The sequence below is a fragment of the Festucalex cinctus genome, chromosome 11 (genome assembly GCF_051991245.1).
Source record: "Festucalex cinctus isolate MCC-2025b chromosome 11, RoL_Fcin_1.0, whole genome shotgun sequence".
Lineage (NCBI taxonomy): Eukaryota > Metazoa > Chordata > Actinopteri > Syngnathiformes > Syngnathidae > Festucalex > Festucalex cinctus.
Window position 1 is genome coordinate 11,051,942 of NC_135421.1, and position 21,014 is coordinate 11,072,955.

General features: G+C 40.3%; 1 protein-coding gene across 3 annotated transcripts in view; it reads right to left on the reverse strand.

The window, feature by feature from the left end:
• The window catches only part of usp9 (ubiquitin specific peptidase 9), a 72,098-nt gene that overhangs the window by 47,287 nt on the left and 3,797 nt on the right, over positions 1-21,014 (reverse strand). For all 3 annotated transcript variants that reach the window (XM_077537238.1, XM_077537239.1, XM_077537237.1), the window contains exons 2-5: positions 19,607-19,870; positions 10,598-10,743; positions 2,662-2,741; positions 405-517 (exon numbers count right to left, since the gene is read on the reverse strand). In XM_077537238.1, the coding sequence (XP_077393364.1) occupies positions 405-517; positions 2,662-2,741; positions 10,598-10,743; positions 19,607-19,702 (435 nt within the window). In that variant the 5' untranslated portion in view covers positions 19,703-19,870. The remainder of the gene's footprint in view (positions 1-404; positions 518-2,661; positions 2,742-10,597; positions 10,744-19,606; positions 19,871-21,014) is intronic.

Here is a 21,014-nt window from a genome sequence, read left to right on the forward strand (position 1 = left end):
TTAAAAAGGAATGCTGCATGGAACGTCATAGCAGGAGTGGATGGTGAGTTCAGTCAAAGAAAGTCCACCTCTCTTTCTGCTCCTCTGTTGAGCACAGACTTTCTGTGTATTTGTCGTTGTTTTTAATGCCACATTATCACGTGCAATCACGCGAGACACGGCGGGAAGTTGTCGGCAACGGAGCTGCCGGACCGCAGTTGTGCGCAGCCGGTGTGAGTTGGACAAAAAATTGACGCGTCAAGACGCAGCGGAACGGAGACGCAACGCACACGCATCCGGTGTAATCTCGGGGTAAGGCTGCTTTTGCTGGCATCTTAAAGGAGTTACAAACAATTATTAATATGGCACCCAATCATCACAAAATTCCTTAAAATGAGATACAACAGCAGTCCGAAGGTACTCACATGAATCTCAAATTTCCAGCCACTGACTGCCTCATCCGTCAGGATCTTTGTAAAAGAGATAGTCAGACCATCTCGGAAAAACCTCTGACATGCCTCACACTTCACATCCAGTCCTACAGGGAAAAGAAACATGAATTCTGAAATACCAGGAATAACACTTTTCGGAATTGCACTGGTTGCTGCCCATTTCACATGGGAATGGTCCCTGTGAGACAGTGTCATGGCCATGTGTTTGCCCTCTTCTCCAATTCTTACTTTTTTGCATAGTTTAGCCACTTAAATGTGTAAAGCTGTACTGTAGAGTTTGTCACTTTTTTTTTTTTTTTTAAACCCGCGAATTCCACTTCTGGCTTAAAGCACAACTGCAGCCTCTGTGTCAAGCTCGTGCATGGTGCGCGTGCGAGTACGTGCGCTCGAATAAACTTCATTTTCTTAGTTTTCTTGAAGTCTGAGCTGAAGTTCGAACTGTTCTCGAAGCCGGACTCTTCTGTTTGTTGATATATTTATTTATTCATTCATTCATTCTCTTACCTACTGCTAGTTATAAATCTATTGATGCAATTTTTTCCCACTTGTATACTTACAATGTTTTGTTCTTATTTTACTTATCTTTACTCTTCACTGCATGATGTTCCATGTTTCATGTACAGCACTTTGTATACAGCAATGCTTATTTTAAAGTGCTTTATGAATAAAGATGAGTTGAGAACTCTTCCTTTCAGAATTGCCTTCATGACTATCCTGTGGCAAATCACATTTTTTGGAAAAACCTAGCATGATTATTATTCAATCCAAATAAATAAATAAATAAATAATTCAATTCAATTCAACGTGTCTGACAAAATGTAGTCAGCCAAAAAAACTGCAACAAAATGGCACTCTCACAAGCAATTCAAGAACAGCTGAAAAATAAAGTCATTGACAACTGTCACTCTGGAAAGGGTTACAAAACCATTGCGAAAGCTTTATACTGCAGTCAAACCGAATGTGAGTTGAGTATTTCTGGTGGTGCTTCTTCATGTTATGCAGTTTGCACGGTCAGGTGCGGTTGCATGCCAGGAGGCGCAAATGAAGCGTTACAAGCAAAAATTGTGCTCCTTCGTCCATTTTGGAAGGGTTCGCAAATGTGACCTTTTCGTGGAGTCACCAACAACCAATCGGCAATGAGAATACACTTATTAAATTACATACAGCAGCAGCACAGACAAACACACAGTGTGGTGAAATAAGCAATTGGGGGGCAATATAGGACAATATAATGATTGCAGGCTGTGGGACTGAGAGGTATGCAACACAACCAGTTTCCAATACTGGAACCGAGCCAAAACAGAGCAGGCTTGGAGCGAGGATGTTGTCATATCTGGTGAGTGAATTGAACTTGTTTACAGTTGTTGTTCAGCGTAGTCGAAGTTGACGCTGAGCCCGCTAAGATTAACAGCTGAGTGGCTTGGAGGTCCGGCGGAGGCCCGGGGTGTCGAAGCTAATGTCGAACCTGCTAAGCTAAGTGGCTAAGCCTGGAAGTCCCCTGGAAGTCCGGCGGCTAGTGGGTGGCTGCTTGGTGGTCTGGCGGAGTTCTGAGGTGTCGAAGGCGACCTGATGAGCGGCAGTAGAGATGAAAAAGTCTGACCTGCAACTTTTCATTTGAGGCAACAGAAAATGCCTCCTTTGAAAACAAACCTGCGGAGGACTGCTACGCTAGCATGGAAAAAATACGATGCTTGAACATGCAGAGAAATTTTTAATATAAAGAGGGTTTGAGAATATCTGGCGCGTGTCTTTGCAACATTTTGCAACACCTGTACGGCTCAGGGAGGATACAGACTTGAGCCAGCCTAAAAAAGTGATCCCAAGAGCACAGGACTGACTCATCCAGAAAGTCAAAAAGGAATCCAGGACAACATCTAAAGAACTGCTGGCCTCCCTTCACGACAATAAGGAAGAGGCTAGGCAAAAACGGCAATAAAAATAAATAAATAAATAAATAATTCACACAGGGTAAGGTAGCATTCCACAGCTTTTTTTTCCACTTAATACACAGAATTACCATTTTTAAAATTGCATTTAATGTTAACTTACAACCTTGTCTTATATTTGATGAGTGCAAGTGGGGAAACTGCAAAAATTAAGAATTAGATAAGCCCAATATTTTTTCCACAGTACTTGACTTCTTCACACTGGCTGCAGAATTTGATTTTATACAATTAAAAATGTATAGTATTTGTATCTGCGCATATAAAAGTGTGGTGCACAATCCTACCTTTTTTACTGAGGTCGATAGCAGCCTCCAAAAGGACTTCTAACTCTCCTTTTGGCAAAACTGGAACGACCCACCGAGGCCTGGGAGGAAGTAAGAGTGACAATCATCAAGAAATCCCAGCAGATGTGTGGAACGGCTGGATCAAACTATTTATCTGTTGTGCAAGGTCATACAATTCTAGTTCAGTCATGAGAAGTAGGTATGGGCAAGTACAGACAACAAGGTATAAATTAATGGGCCAGTATCAGCCTTATTTCAAATGTATCGGGTACTCATGACAGCGGCCTATGCTAGTCACTGGTACCAAGGTGCCCTGAATCTTGTGGACATTTTACTATCAGGTACTAAATGGCATGCATGGCTGAAAGAACACATTTCTCAGTGAACTCTATCTACATCAATCCTCTGATATCTCAGATGTAATTTAGTATATGTATGTGTATATGAGGTAGTGTTGGGTGGTATTACGGTCATAAGGTATCCCGGGGTGTCTAAAAATTACAACTGTGTCACTTTCAATACCGTTTAAAAAAAAAATAAAATAAAAAAAATAAAAATAAAAAGCTACATCGCTTCAGGACCTAATATGATATTAAACTAGACTTTTAGCCGATCTGTATCGGCTTGATCGTGATTGGACGATAATTGGCATTTTATGAAAGATTGGTGATCGCCTGTAATAATTTGCTTGATTGATCAATGACATCATTGATCGGATCCGCAAAATAAGAGCGCAAAAACAACCTCTTTCACTCCAAAGTCGCTCTGTGCTAGTGTATATGTGATCCCGAAAGCTGTTATTTTTATCCTTCTTGTGTGTTGTGGGAGTGGATACGGAAAGTAATAGCCTTTCGTGTGCATTTTTTTTTGACTGGTAAAAAGCCAGAAAACCATTTAATTTACATCAAATAAAATAACGAGCTACAGTTTTTGTGTGTTATTTAATTTTAACACCTCCTCCGATTCCAACTAGCTTTAATCACTCAGCCGAAGTAACGTTAACTTCAGGCGACGCACATTCAGCCAACCAATCAGATGCAACTAGCAGAATGGCGTCTTGTTTGAACAAACACTGAAATACAAGCACAAAACCTTTGCAAGGATACAAGAGAAACTACGATCATCATATCAAACGTTGAGTTGAGCTATTCTTGCGACGTGTTTACTTAGAAAGTCAATATAGTGTGCGGAGAGGGAATTATTACTGCAGCCAAATGGCTTCACACAGCGCGCAGATAAACACAGCCAGCTTCGGAAGCAGCAACAGAATGTGAAGCCACGTAGCTGGAAAGTTAAGCGTACAGACGTGTTAAACCAAGGTAGCAATAGTATAGTATTAGTTTTAGAAAAAAAAAAAAACAGCCACCTGAATGACTGCTGATGTTCATGCATTTTTTTCTCCCATTAATGTCAGAAAGAGATGCTGTAAACATGTAAACATTACATGTTATATTTATCGTTTAATCAGCGTTTTTGTTAATATGAATTGTGTTTACAATTTTTTTTTCCCTCTAATGCATCACAATGGGTGTCAATTAGGCGTGGATTTGCGCTATGGCGAGGGTTAGACTGTAGTGTAAATATAGTTATCCGTCGTTTGATTGAATTAGTATTGTTTTCCAACTTCGCTGAGTGAGCCCAAAAACCCTGAACGTGCAAGCCAATTTTCTATTTTTATTTATTTATTTTTTACCCCCAAATAAAGAGTAAATAAAGAAATTTTTTAACAGACATGTTGCTCCACCTTATGAATGGATCGGTGATTTTACTTTTTTTTTTTTTTTTTAAACTTGATGATTGGCAATCGTGATCAGTCCCAAAAATCCTGATCATGTAAAGCCTATATTAAATGATTTTTGATAACGCATATGAAGTTGTAGTGTTTTCAAATTAGTAATACTATAACAATTTAAAATTAATACCGGTAATAGGCTTCTATTAGTCATGTGACAGTCACATGACCGCCCATAAGACGGAACTAGACAAAATGGCAGTCGTGCAGCTTGAGATTGGTCCTCCCAAAAAATATGCAACTGCTGCATTTTGGCAGCAAATGTCGATGAGGCTTGTAGGCAAAATCTGCATGAAGATGGTAATCGCGTGAGATGGAATATACTTTGCATGGCCGGACTCATCTGAGGAACAATAATACACTGTTGACTGCTGCAAACAGATGAGTTTGTCACCAAGTCCAAAAATGTTTACAAACTACGATTATAGTTCAGTCCATATCTCATGACCTCCAGAAGCGCGCCACAGAGTGCTATTTAATACCATAAATCAGGAAGTGCCTCTTTCGTTCACACGTCAATCTGAGACGGCAGCACAGGTATGTGTGTGCGTGTCGCCTAATTGTGAGCCTCTAGTGTGCCCTCGACACCCACAACAGGGGGAACAAAAGAGTCCAGGAAGCCGAGAAACAGTTTGTGGATTTGTAGGACCGCTAGATGTTTGTGTGGGTCCGCGGGGAAACAATTTAAACGGAGAGTGGCTCTGTGGCATAAAAATTGGATATAATGTGCACTAGGCACACTCAGCTGCACACTTCAGCCAAAGACAGCTAGCGCCAGTCAGGGAGTGACAGACAAGGCGCTCCATCAACACAAGAGATTATTACAAATGCAACGAAACACACTGTGAAGAGATCTGTGACCACTAGATAAGATTGGCGGTGATCAGCGCAAGATGCAGCTTAAGTGTAAAATTAGTGACGCTATTACCGTGCGCCCTGGTGAAATGAGGATACTGTAAACTAGGGGTGGGACAAAAAAAAACGATTCGACCGAACTATCGTTCGTCAAGGGGAGCTACACGACCGTATCGTTAGCAGACTTGTCAACCGATACAAAATCCGCCAGGAATCCTTAGATACATTGCTTGTAAAGCTGTGGACCGGATATCGCGTGGCTGTGAATCGGTTGCGAGTGGAGGCTTTATGGTTTTGATAACAATAGCAAGAGTTCTGCGCTGTGCTCTACTTGTTTTGTTTACGTTTCAGTAGGCTCACTATTCAAGTTACTTCCGTGTGTACAGAGAGCTAGCAAAGTAGCGCTCAGAGACGCTTCATTCCCCGGATGTTGTAAACATAATGCAAAGACGTTACGCACCTTTTTTTTTCATTTTGCGGGGGGGGGGGGGGGGGGGTACATCAACGCCGGGTTCGCGACACGGCACGCGCGCGCTCACAACGAGCGACAACATGCAACTGAAGACATTTCCCATGGCTACCGAGTCCTCTCGGTGCACTTGTATGTCCTGGGCCGGCGTTGGTACTGCGCGCGAGCCAAAAAGAATAATTCCCATGACGATCCAATGCATGTATTCAAACTACATAGGTATGTCCCACAGCCAACACACCAGCTAAGCTAAAAGTACACTGCAAGTATCTCATTTCTCAGTTTGTGCCTCCCTGTCAATATATACAACTAACATGAGCAGCTAGGAGAACTGAGACGTGCCCGCAATTACGTCTTCAAACTCAAAATGAACGACAGCCCAAAAACAAAACAAACAGTAGTGATTCCGTGGTCATCATCGTGTCTCAGATTAAAAAAAACAAAGACGTCATACATTCACCAAAAATGAATGTGATAGCAAAAGAAAAACAAAAATTGTTAAAAACAAAAATTGTTGCTAAAAAGGGATGGGCACTTTTGGAAATATTTTTTGATATATTAAGTGGTTAAAATGTGTTTGATAGATTTATTGTTCCATAAGGTGGCTTCATATTTCTTTTGGCTGGACGGTAGGTTTATTTCATGTCTTAAATTTATGTTTCTGAAATACTTCACACTGCGCACATATTGTTTAATTGTGTTGGTGTCTTTTTAAAGGTTAACTATTTATATTACAAATTGAATTATCAGCCTTTTGTTTTCCTTATCCTTATTGTGAATAATAATAATAATAATAATAATAAAAAACAATTATAACTGTCAATAACGACTAATACATATTTAAACTGATACATTTTTCAGTCATATCGCCCAGCCCTTTGTTGCGGTCTATTTAAATAATTGATTCAATATCTAAAAATATAGAAGACATTTTTGTTGTTGTTTAACACATTTGTAGATACTGTAAAAATTTATGGTGTTTTAAGATTAATGTATACAAGCAACAAATGTCTATAAGTTTGGAATATTGAAATGAATCGTATTGAATCGAAATTTGTATCGTTCCCAAACTTAATCGGTATGGAACCGTTCTGTTCTGAAAGATAATCGTTTTTCAATCAAATCGCAACCTGTGTATCGAGATACATATCGAATCGGCCTCATGTCAGAGATTCCCACCCCTACTGTAAACTAGTGTCAAAATTTGAGTACCGCCAAACCTAATATGAGGTATAAACCACCAGTCAGTACAGCGCTCCAGACTGCAACCAATATGCTCACAAATGTCAACTTCTCAGTGTGCGCTGGTAAAAATTTCAGTCTCACTGTTAAACGTTAAAAGTCACCTTCTTTGTAAGTACTTTAGCTAGTCTCCTGCACCTGCAGGGCTCTACACTAACTTTTCCATTACTAGCACTGGTGCGAGTAACATTTTTAGGTGCTCGCACAGCACATGATTTGGTGGTACCATTTTTTGTGGAGGCGTCGCATGGCCTTAGGCATACGCAACTCGATATATTTGCAAAATATTTGATTGGAACACGAGGTTTTCCTGCAACAGCAGTGGCTATCAAAACATACGATTCATTTAAATATTCAAAACTTATAGTGACATTTGTTGCTTGTAGACAATCTTAAGACACCGCACATTTTTACAGTATCTTCAAACATTTTAAAAAACAAAAATGTCTTCTATAATTTCATATATTGAATCAATTATTTGAATAGACTGCAACAAAGGGCTGGACGATATGACTGAAAAATGTATCAGTTTAACGATTTATTAGTCGTTATTGACAGTTATAATTGTTTTTCTATTCAAAATAAGTATCAGGAAAACAAAAGGCTGATAATATGAAATATAAATATTTAACCTTTAAAAAGACACAAACAATATGTGCACAGTGTGAAGTATTTCAGAAACAAAAATTTGAGACATGAAATAAACCTACCGTCCAGCCAAAAGAAATATGGAGCCACCTTATGGAACAATAGATCTATCAAACATTTTAAAACCACTTAATATATCCAAATATTATTGCCAAAAGTGACCTTCCCTATTTATCAACAATTTTTGTTTTTCTTTTGCCATCACATTCATTTTTGGTTCATGTATGACGTCTTTTTTTATTTTTTATTTATTTATTTTAATCTGAGACACGATGATGACCACGGAATCACTGCTGTTCATGTGTTGTTTTTTTTTTTTTTTTGCTGCGGTTCATTTTGAGTTTGATGACCTAATTGAGGGCACATCTCAGTTCTCCAACTGCTTGTCATGCTAGTTGTGTACCGTATTTGCGCACTATAAGGCGCACCTAAAAGCCTTCAATCTTTTCAAAAGCTGACCATGCGCCTTATAATCCAGTGCGCCTTATATATGGATCAATATTGAGCCGCAACAGGTTTCGCTGTCAAGACACTATCGTTGACCCTGCACGATCGGTGACGCGCATGTGCAGAAGATCCCGCCATCTTAGATTGCTAGCTAATACTAATACTTTACCTCAGAGAAAATAATAAAACAGCTGTTTATTCATTTTGGGAGTGAATGGAGTTGTCAGAAAGCTGGTTTGTAATCAATTAATAAAGTGTGACTGACCTGACTGTTTTGTTGACATTCCCTTTAGCGCGGCACCATCTAATGGATGCATAACGTAACCTCAGCCTCTACTATAGCGCCATATATATGGAAAAAGTTTTAAAATATGTCATTCATTGAAGGTGCGCCTTATATATGGAAACAGTTAAAAAAAAAAAAAAAAAAAAAAAAAAAAAAAAAAAAAAAAAAAAAAAAAAAAGACGCCTGCGATGTGCTTTTAGCTTAGCTGGTGTGTTGGCTGTGGGACATACCTGTGTGAAGTTTAAATCCATGCATTGGATCGTCACGGGAGTTATTCTTTTGGGTGGCGCGCAGTACCAACACCGGGACATACAAGTGCACCGAGAGGATTCGATAGCCAAGGGAAATACAGAGATGTACATCACGGGCTTCTGCTACTGTCTTCAGCTGCATGTTGATTATCGCTGTGAAGCGCGTGGACACATTTTTAGGTGCTCGCACAGCACAGGATTTGGTCGCACCATTTTTTTGTGGAGGTGCAGCATGACCTTAGGCATACGCAACTCGATATAGTTGCAAAATATTTCATTGGAACACGAGATTTGCCTGCAACAGCAGTGGCTATCCAAACAAGTCAATAATTTCGTACAACTTAACGTTACTTTGTTTAGCTCAGTAAAAGTCAGTACTTTTTGTTTTCTTCACCTGCTCCTCGGCCGATGTTCCGCTGCTCCTTTCATCTGTATCGTTTCATTTGTCACCTTCCGCTGGCCCTTCTTTACCACCATCATCATTCTCCTCCTCATGCTCATTTTGTTTTAGAAAATAATCAGCAATAGCCCGCTTCATTTTTATTTTTTTTTAAATTTGCTGCCGCTTTTCTATGAGCCCCGCACTGCACGCTACCACACCACACCCACCTCCATTGCTTTTCCGTTACAGGAGGTGCGCGGCGGGAAGGTGGCGGGATCACTTGAACTTTCCAAGTCAAGCTTGCATTCCCCAATGCACGCGGATCTGCCATAACATTTCACGAGTGGCAAGTCACGCCAACATTGAACTATATTTACAATTTCATATGGATCACCGTGGATGAAATATTGTGATTCACGAGCAGCTTGAGAGTCGAAGCTATTTATGAATGGAGAGCTCTGACGCTGGCGCTCTCATTCAAGTGAACGGGAACACACGACTGCGATTTTTTTTTTTTTTTTTTTTTTTAACCACAAACATTACAAATCCATCCACAAGTACCCTTTAAATTGTAAATATAGTTCAGCGTTGTTGTTGTAAAAGATTATTATATTGATTGTGTGTACCATATTTTTATGACTTTGGCAAAGACCGGCGGGCGCCTTTGCTTCTCTCGCGCAAACAAGGAAATGGCCGTGTGCCACGGCGTTGCTGTTGGTCAATCAGATAACGGGTCACCACCCCCCCGCTGCCCTTGTCGCCCGACGAGCGGCGCTGCAGAACCATTGCGGAAAGGGTTCTAAACAGCGGTTACAACGGAACCGCTCTGCCCCGAAAGAGTCCCATGGAGACATCCGGGGACAAAAAAAAAATGCCGCTTCGGTGTGGAAAAGCACCATATTATATATGTTTGTATGTAAATTGTCGTCTGCGCGGTGCGCGTGTAGACATATGTTGTGCTGATCAGGAAGTAGCCAGCCAATCACATTGCAGCGGGTTCATGTTTCACTCAAATACTATTGGATTGTAGCAACAAGAGCTCACGGCGGCACGCTCTCGTTAATACGGGCGCTCTCTACGGGAGAGCCAGGAGCGGACACGGCGACTTTTGAATGTACGTTTTAAACATAGTCCAGTCGCTGTGCGAGTGGCATTTTTCTTCACCAGCACACACTTGAAAGTTGCCCGCATTTGCGAGGAAATGCTTGCACTGTCAAGCCCTGGTATATGGCAGTACAGATGGAAACATTTCCAGCATGAGCTGTTGATTGGATGAGTTTGGAGCCTGCATTGACTTGACCGAAGACGTTCTTCTACGAGTCGCATCTTCAGCTGCTGCTGCAGCGGCATAAATATAACAGCAGCAGAAGAACAATATCTTCCTGCTTCAAGGTAAACAAGCTTGAGGGAAATAAATCCCGGTCCTATTTTTTTCCCGACTTGTGTTGAATCAACACTTAAACAAAGGCTTGCTGCACGTTTTTCAGTATTTAATTCGGGAGATGACTCATTCCTGTTGAAAGCAGACAGCAACACTGCCTCATAGCGGAATGTTCTGATGTACCTGTTGATCATGTCATCTAGTTTGGCTAGGTCAGTGTGGGGGAAGGCGGGCTCCTCCTCCTCCAGCTGGGGCGGCCCATCACCTTGCCCGTGCTCGCCCGGTGGGCTCACTGGAGAGTTCTCATTCGATGAGTTAGGCGATGAAGTCTGAAATAAAGCAAACAGATAATCAAAATAGAAATGCAATCGTTCTGCAATTAATTATTTAAAACAAATTGAGTAATATGTCTATTATTTTGCTGACTAATTGGATAAAAAAACATTTCCACCCATTCAAAAAAATTTCCAGGGCTGTTCAATACCACTTCTTTTTCGGACCGATACCAGTGTGAGTACTCAACTGAAGTACTGCTACTGATACCAATAGTACTTTTTATACATAAAATCCCCCCCCCCCCCCCCAAAAAAAACAAGACAAAACACACACACACACCCCCACACAAAAACACTGACAGATAATTTTAAAGAAACACCTTCATATCCCAATATAGCATTTTCCCTTAAAATTGCAAGAAATTAATGGCAATTTTCTATTCTCCTAATTTATCATGTCTAGTTCCTGATCATCAAATAGCCACAAAACAGTTTGTCCTCCTTTCTGAAAGTTTATATGACATCTCAGTAGTTGCGAGTTGTACGGGTTTTATTTAGTCAGTCATATTTGAGGTTGTTTAAAAAAAAAAAATAAAATAATAAAATTAATCATGAAAACCTGGCTAGCATTTGTACAGCAATGTGTAGACTGCATAGGAGGGCTCCACGATATTGGAAAAACATGCAATATATAGTTGTAATATGGCGATATCGCTATTATTGCGATATTTAAATTGTACCTAAAGAAATTACATTTTTTCATGTGGCAAAATAATTAAGCTAAATTATAGGGATGCACGATAATATCGATAATTATGGGCAATTATTGACCAATTTGACATCAAACAGATAAACCAGATAATAGGGAAATCTGCCGATAATTATCGGCAAATTGATTTCATACAGATAAACCAGATATAGAAATCCAGCAATAATTATAGACATGCCACGTTGGTCTATCTGTTGTGGCTCATATCAAAATTCAGCTTCATGGTGCTTTACATACAAACGTTGTGCAAAGTTTATACAATGTTTCAATGTATTTGTTTGACTTATAGTATGACTCAAAAATATATTTGTATTTATGTTCATTTTGCAAACAATTATCGGCTTATCGGTTATCGACATCGGCACTTCTAAATTATTGGTTTATCGGTATCTGTTGAAAATAGCATTATTGTGCATCCCCACTAAATTATTCTTATTCTGAATTCTTTGTAATTACCCATGATTGAAAGAATTTAAATAAAAAAATAATCATGCAGCAAAATACGCAAGCTCAATTATTCTTAGTTTATTCATTGTAATTACCCAAGATGACAACCAACTGCATTGGATGGCAATGCACATTTAAGTTTGCGTCTGACAGGTCAAGTTCAGATAAAAGCATCCAATTCCATATGAAACTTATTGCCTGTTGTTGCGATATGCATATTGCATGGGCTAATATCGCAATAACATTTTTCCCCGATATATTGTGCAGGCCAACTCCATCGCCACTGTATAGGCAAGATGTATTAAAGTCTACACACCCCATATAACTGTTAAGGCAGAGGCTTGATTTTTAGATGGTCAATTTTGCTACAAGCAGGTGTGAGCGCGGGTGAACACGCCACTGACAGTCAGTACGGACGGATAAATGCAAACGTGAGAAACGTGAAATGTGGGGGTGTGCGGTTAAGGCTCCTCCTGCTTGGTTGACCTACATATACGGCTTGCCTCTCACGTATCACCACAGCTCATCAACACATACTCGCTGTGTGCAAGCACGCACATACAACACCCCCCCCAATCCACCACTCAGGAGGCTCTGTTCATTGATGCCTCGTCTTCACTTTCCCCCTCTTTCCGTTGGCTCACATCCCTCTCTTTTCATCTTCTTGAGCATCTCTGTGTGTGGTAGGGTGCAACATGTATCTGTTAAAAACCTACGCTGCAGTGTCTGGAATTGGGGAAGGGCACTTGAAATTTCCCTTAATCATTGATAAACTATCAACATCGCAACTGTACTGCTCTGATTGACCTAAAAGATGTTCCACCTCCCATCCCTGCAGGCTTCATCAGTTCATTCAAACAAGGCTTGGTTGGGATAGACTAGCATGAAGCTTTCCTGAGTAGAGGTGAAACAACTTTCAATGCCTGGCAGGTACACAATTTTTCAAATCTAAAATATTTGAAGAATCTAAAAGATGAAAAAAGATCGGGCATTAAACAGTTTTTGTTTGTATTGCGCGTGGGGTGCTCCCCCTTCCAAATAGACTATATTCTAGAGATAGACCGATAATCGGCCGGGCCGATAATCGGGGCCGATATTTGACATATTGGTACATATCGGTATCTGTCTGTTTTATTAATCTGACGGCCGATATGAGCGATCCATTTAAAACTCCGTCTTTTCGCTTCGAATGCAGCCCAGAGCGTCTCTGTCTGTTATGGAGTCCAACTCCAGCAACGTAACGCCCATAGCAGCATTTGATTGGTTAGCCGTGCAAGAGCCAGAACCAATCAGTAGTGTATGCCGTGTATCACAGTAGCTGGTCACACACGCACCCACGGACACAACGCGAGACACATGCTTCGAAGGTAAGTTAAAAGAGAAGAGACTCCGCTGAACTTTTCACCATGATAAGCTAAACACATTGAATTATGTTGTGTATTAAATGCACTATATGAATGGAGCTGCATTGCCTTGCATTGAATCCCCGCTAGCTAACAGTGGTGTGTTCAAGTGTGTTCAGCTTAGCATGTAGGCTAACACCCAGTAGCTAATTCGCTACTTGAACTACTCGGGGAGGGAATCACACACATTTTCACTTAATTAAGTAAATAATGTTTGTTAGAAAGGTTCCAAATATTAACAGTTGTCATTATTATATTGTCTAGTTCCATGTTAAGAGTAGAGTAACGTCATTATATTTACCTCTCGTGACGCACACATTGCATTCTGGGTCACGTCCACTACTTGTTGCATAGCGGTTATTATGCAGTGAGATGCCACAGTGACACTAAATAGCGTTTAGTTACTTTATATTAGGGGTGTGAATTGCCTAGTACCTGACGATTCGATTCGTATCACGATTCACAGGTCACGATTCGATTCGATACCGATTAATCCCGATACGAATTTATAAGTCGATTGTTGCGATTTTTTTTCATTCAAATTTAGAAAATACTAATCAGTAAGCTTGTAGAGTGTAAGATTTATATGAAAATGTATTATTTATTTATCTGAAATTTCAGTCTTATAGAGGTTGTAATTTGTTTCATGTTTGAACAGCATTGAAATAAAATATTAAGGCTTAATGTTCCGTTCATATAACATTCTTCCATGCTTAAGGTGTGAATCCTAAAAAAAAAAAAAAAAAAAAAAAAAAAAAAAAAAAAAAAAATCGATTTTGCCTATTATTGAATCGATTCGAGAATCGCGCGATGTAGTATCGCGATATATCGCCGAATCGATTTTTTTTAACACCTCTACTTTATATTGTGTTTATTTGTCGCACTGGTTTGCCATTGTGTGCCTTAAGCTTCGACGTCGATTTGATTGACAGCTTGTTGTGCACCTCGTTAAAGTCCGCTCCGTAACAAATTAAGTGTCTCAAACACCGTTTAACTACACGAACGTGTTCTCTTCCGTATGTTAGGCATTAGTAGAGAAGTGCACTAAAGTATAGTGTGCTTATTTGCTCGTTTTGTCTCTCTTTTCACGTCATGTCTGCCGTCAGTTGGGACATTATCCTCTCAATGGATGCCACTAATATGTAACATCTACGGCCGTAGTCGGCTGCAATTGATGTTCAGTGATGTAATTTCGTTACGTGCATCATACTTTGAATAATGAGCTCGTTTGGTGTGTTGTATAACTTTCTCGTGTGTTAGTAACTATTCATGTGGACAGCTAAGATAGTGCTTGTTAATGTGAATTAGCAATGTTGCAGCCCAGTTATTATTTAGACAAGTACATCTGTGCCATTAAGTGATACAGTACAGTACAGTAGTGAGAGAATAGTGTGCCCATATACACACACGTGTCTATAAGTGTAAAACACATTAAAGAGCAGAAACTGGCAGCGGTCCACCGCAACAATGTCTGTTTAACCAAGTTATTCTTACTATTATTATAACCAAGTTATTTTACTCGACCTTTTTCTGCGTTGATTGGGACATCCTAAGTGGCAGTAAACTACATGATGAAGTGTCTTTTGACAGTTCTCTTGTAGAGAGGAGTAGCATGATATTGCTGTTCTCGATTTAAGATCCTCAGCTTATCAAAACTGTCTATATGGTAACAATAACGATAATCATAATAAGGTTTACAAGAACTGTATGGTGTTCAGGGATGAATAGTTTTTCTCATGGAATTTTTTTATTTATTTTTTGCTGTAGTAATAAGTAATGCCACAGCTGATGCACATTTTGAATGACAGGGCTGCTCCTATTACTTCAAAATATAAAAATATAACATTTATAGAATAAAACTACAAGTATCCCAAATGCTATAAAAGGTAATGTCACATTGGCCCCCCATTTAACTCCCCCCGCCACCAACGTCTTATTGCAGATAGAAGGATGTAAAATGAAAAGTGCAGTGTGAGAATCCATTGTAAAGAGCGGTTAGGGTTTGCATTATTCAAAAATTTGGTGCCAACATTTTAACTTTTACTGCAAATGAATATCGGCTTCAAATATCGGTTATCTGCCTCCTTGACTACCGATAATCGGAATCGGTATCGGCCCTGAAAAAAGCATATCGGTCTATCTCTACTATATTCCACCACCGATCACAAGTTCTCACATGATCACATGAACTCACAAAACATGAAGAGCACCAGGCTCTCACGGTTGTTGACGAGTCTTTACAAAGACGACCGGAGGTAAGAGTGTTGCGAAGTGGCAATGTCGGTGAAGAAACACATTTATACAAAAAACAACATTGAGTAGGCCACCTGCCACCCAAAGACGCCTGGGATTGCCTCCAGCACACCCACAACCCGAGTGAAGAAGAAGCAGTTCCAAAAATGGATAGATGATCATCAGTTAAGACATTTTCCTTTAACTCTCTCAATACGACGTATATATACACACGTCATAAGCGTCATTGTCGCCGCGTACACATGACTTATTTATATGTCATAAGGCTTTTTTTTATGCAAGAGTGTACAGGAGGGTCTGACTAGGGCTACACGATATTGGAAAAACATGCGATATGCGATACACTTGCTGAACATGGCGATATCGATATTATTGCGATATTTAACATGTACCTAAAGAAATTACATTTTTATTATCTAATGAAAAAAAAAAAACATTTTTCATGCGGCAAAATAAGCAACCTTAATGTAATCTTAGTTAATTAATTGTAATTATGTCTTAATAATCTTCAACTATTGGATGGCGATACACATTTTAGTTAGCATCTGACTGGTCAAATTCATATAAAAAGCATAAAATTCCATAAACTTATTGCATGCCTTTGCGATATGCATATTGCAAGGGCCAATATCGCAATATCGGTGGACTCTCCAACTCCATGGAAGTCAGAATTAAAAGAGTTCAAATTTTCCAAGTCTTGTTTAGCTTAAAAAAATAAAATAAAATAAATAAAATAAAAAAAAGTCTCCTGAAGGCAAAGAATATCACAGGATTCCAGTATTGTCAACAACTATGCGCGAGCTTTGTCACCTGCGTTTTGTCCTAAACGCAGGCCACGACAGTTGTATGACATGACGCGAAAAGCCATATAGTCGTACTAACCAGTGCCCACAACAACAGCAGGCTCACTCGGCCCCAGCGCCGCATGTGCATTGCTCCCACGGATTCTACGTGGCTGATAAAACCGCCGAACTAGTGCCCCTTCTGGCCACAGTTGCGGGTCATACATCTCCCCGATTTCCTTACATTCAGCAGACAATTTAAATGATCCGTACCTACTGTTAGGCGTATCGATCTTCTGACAGGTAACCTCACGGCAAAGCTTTTCCTTCAGATATATCGAGAGGGTCTCGGCATCCAATTCGGGTGAAAACTTGGAGGCAAAAACACTCACCAGCTTCGTCCGCACCGTTATGATGCTACCTGTAGCTCCTGTACCCACGATCGTTTTCCCGGGGTTTCTTTTTTGGTGTGCATTCAACTTAGTTGGAAGTTTCTCCGGAGCACGGCGTCTTGTTTTCTTAACTACGTGCGTCCACGTAGCAGAGCCGGGAGGGGAAGTTTCTTCCCAGGAACCACTAGACGTCGTACTTCTCTCCTGTGCGGCGCCTTCAGTCGCGTCGCTCGAACAGGCCACCTGTCCATACACCTCCTCCTGCACGGACACGGCTGGCTCAGCGACCGGGCGCACGACTCCACCCGTCACTGGGGCAGACGGATCCCCACAGCGACCCGTTTGAGAAGATCGCTCGAGGACAGAGACGCGACAGTTTATGTCTTTAGATAAACTTCGAAGCTCTTCACTCACATCTGCTTGCAGCTGTGTCACGTGTCTCAAAGCGCAAACTTCCGTGTATACCTGTTCCATTTTTCGGAGCATACTTGAAATATCCATGTTGTTGAAAGTCACTGGTGGCAAATCATCCAAGTAGTGCGACACGAATCTAGGGATATTCTCCCCACATTCATTCAGCACCTTGAGGCAACTTTTGATGTTATTGACGTCTTTTTGTGCCCCTTTATGAAGAACGTTCTTCTGCGTGGTTGAGCAGAGTTCAAACAGGAGACGCTTCGAGGCTTCGATTGTCTCCGAGTCAAATGCGTTAGTAGCAAGGGTGACAATCTCGTCCTGGGTCATCAACTTGATTTTAATTGCGAGGAAATTGAGCAGTTCATCCTCCACAATAATTTTACCATCAACAGTTCGATAGACCTCAGGCATTAACCGAGATTTTCCAAAACCTGAGAGAGCTGATTTTCGCGCCGCACACTCAGCGCCATCTTGAATGAGTTATTTTCGGCTGTAAAAGCATCGTCATCAAAGGATGATGGCGGCGATCAAGTTTCACGTAAAAAAAACGCGTCGAGCAGCCGTTGAGCGACGCTCCGCCGGCCGCGTCAAGCGAGGACGACTACCGGGAGACGTTGGCTTCAGGACCGTCAAACAAACGACGAATTGTAATCACTGGAAGTCGGCCGGGCGGTCAACTTTTTGAAAGGAATTCTATAAATTTACATTTTCATGATAATCACATTTTTGGAAAGGGTCTATCCAATTTTTAATTCTCGTTTTATGAGTCAGTTTTATAATAACACATTGAACACTTTCCCTCCTATTTGGCAAACTAGGGGAGCCGGTCTGTTTCCTCAAAATGACATTCTCTTTAAAGCAGCTATATGGAAGATTTAAAATCTCTACTGCCACCTGTGGCCGAAAACAAACTGCACGCTCGTACACGCTGCGCGCACTTGTACGTGCACGACCTCAATACTGAAAACTGGGCTCTTCATATCCAATTAAACTATGTTTTCAGAGGTAAGAAGTTTTATAATGTTATACAAAGCTGGCCACTTCACGGGATGAGACTCTCGATCCCCACTAAACAATTGATGTCCACGGGACGTGCAGATCATATTGCTTTAGTCGGTCGAAGTCCAGTCCTGTGCTGTACTCCAAAACGATGTGCAAATTATGTCAATTAATTGGACCTCATTCCGATGTTAATATGCAGTTACATATTGTAGTCACCCCGCTCGACGGACGTCAACCTGATTCTAGTCATTATTAGTGTATGTCGCCCCCAGGCTAGCGTCATTGTGCATGAACCGAAAGGTGGGCTGTCATTTATGGAAATTGACGATTGTGAAAAACATATAGACCCATTCACTACTTAGTGTGATATGGCCGTGAATGTTATCGCCATTCAGTAGTACCGTTCACATTCCGTTAGCATAATGTAGCTACAATAGGCTGTTTTCACGGAGGAAAATAAGGCGACATTTAGCCTGATTGAAACGCCGCGGAATGGAACGTCTGTTCTTCATAAAGTCATTCTGTTCCATTACATTCAACTTTGCCGCCCCTTTCACGCTAAATGTTGCCGTCCACCTCACTTTCACCCCAATAGTTACGACCGAGAAGTGATCGATCTTGAGGTTACTGCTATTTGAAAACAACACATTTTCTTCTAAATGTCAAGACACTCGCTTCTTACCTTTTGGAGTAGAAAGAAAGTCAGCTGTGAATCACTTTTCTAATCCAAGTCTGATCTCAACTCTCTCCACCGCTGAAATGTCAAACCAATGTTCACTCTCGTTCTTGCCCGGCGTCGGTCACTATCAAGTTTAGATTATTTATTTTTCGTGGCACTTGACATTTCTTTTTTTTCTCCTTTTTTTTTTTTTAAGCAGCCTTCCGCGGAGTAACAGCGGGTGTCTGGGGCAGCGAAAATCTGTACTAGTTCCGTCTTCGCACGACAGGAAACACCTGACGATGACGCGCATGACGTCACATCCCGCAGACAGAGGGCGGGAAATTCGAAGGATTCGGACCGGACGATTCCTAAATAATATTGGCCAGAGGCTTGTAGGAGTACCCATTGTGAACAGCTAAGATGTTGATCTACTAATTAGAATATGTTTCAGTCATAAATGGTCAAATAAGAAGGCTATTGTTATATTTTTTTGGGAAATCCTCCATAGAGTAGCTTTAAATGTATGCAAGTGCATTATTTAGTGTAAAATGCGTGTGGTGAGGCATCACTATCAGGAAAAATGTTGATGGTCTCTATCACACTTTCTATGTATCACAGTCAAGTCTGGAACGTGCATACCTATGAGGGTTCCCTGTAGAGTGGTTTACTTTAAGAATGTACCAACCTCCTAAAGACATAGCCTATATAAACTTAAAAGGTTTTAAGATGACAGACGTTTGAGCCCAGAACTAATAAATTTATGATTTCATATATTTACTTCAAATACTGACCTGGTTCTGTGGCAACGGAGGTTGGCTCTGAGCATCAGGCGCCTGGCCCTGGCTGTCATTGCCCCCCACCGGAGAACCACGCGTGGTGGCCGTCATGCTCGCCACGGGGCAGATCTTGGCAATCTTGGCCTCTTTACGCAGCACTGACCAGGAGGGAAATCAGAGCCGCCTCAGCCGTGGAGCGGAGGGAAGAGAGGCCAAACACGCAAGAGAGGGACACAAGCACCTTGAGATCTGGATGTGCCGCTGAGACCATTGCATAACCTGAAGTGAAGAAGGAGAGAGAGAGAGAAGGGTTAAAGGTTGGGATCAATCAGCAGGCATGGGGAAGTCACGCGCAATAAATATGCAAAACAGACTTTCATTACGCCAATCATATTATTATTTTTTTTTTGTATCAAAACAAAAAAGAAAACACTGATTTAATTAAGACCTGAAAAGTTCTCATCGTAAAGGCTCCAGACTGCCTCTCTATGTAGTCCCCAAATCATGTAGTCCTCAACTCCCCGTTAAAGAAAGTAGCGATTGGCTGTCCTAAAAGTCACTAGAAGCTGATAAATGACGCCATTGACTAATTTGTATAATTGACAATTTGCATGTAATAGTAATGGACACAGAAGGATAGAGTAATAGCATTGTGGTAGCGACAAGAAGTGAGTTTAAAAAAAAAATAATAAAAAAAATTAAAAAAAACACCCAAAAGCCACACCAGAAAAAAAGTCACTAGTCGCTTTTGACTAATATATATATATATATATATATATATTAGGGGTGTGAATTGCCTAGTACCTGACGATTCGATTCGTATCACGATTCACAGGTCACTATTCGATTCGATACCGATTAATCCCGATACGAATTTATAAGTCCATTGTTGCGATTTTTTTTCATTCAAATTTAGAAAATACTAATCAGTAAGCTTGTAGAGTGTAAGATTTATATGAAAATGTATTATTTATTTATCTGAAATTTCAGTCTTATAGAGGTTGTAATCTGTTTCATGTTTGAACAGCATTAAAATAAAATATTAAGGCTTAATGTTCCGTTCATATAACATTCTTCCATGCTCAAGGTGTGAATCCTAACCCGAAGTCAGACGTTTTGTTGAATATTTTTCCATTAAAAATGGAAGTTTAAAAATCGATTCACACACACACAAAAAAAAAGAAAAGGTAATGATAAGACGTTGAATCGGTAAGACTACCGAATGAACAATTCTGAGCTCTTTAAAAAAAACAAAAAAACAAAAAAAACTTTTTTTTTATATTGAATCGATTTGAGAATCGCGCGATGTAGTATCGCGATATATCGCCGAATCGATTTTTTAACACCCCTAATATATATATATATATATATATATATATATATATATATATATATATATATATATATATATATAGAGAGAGAG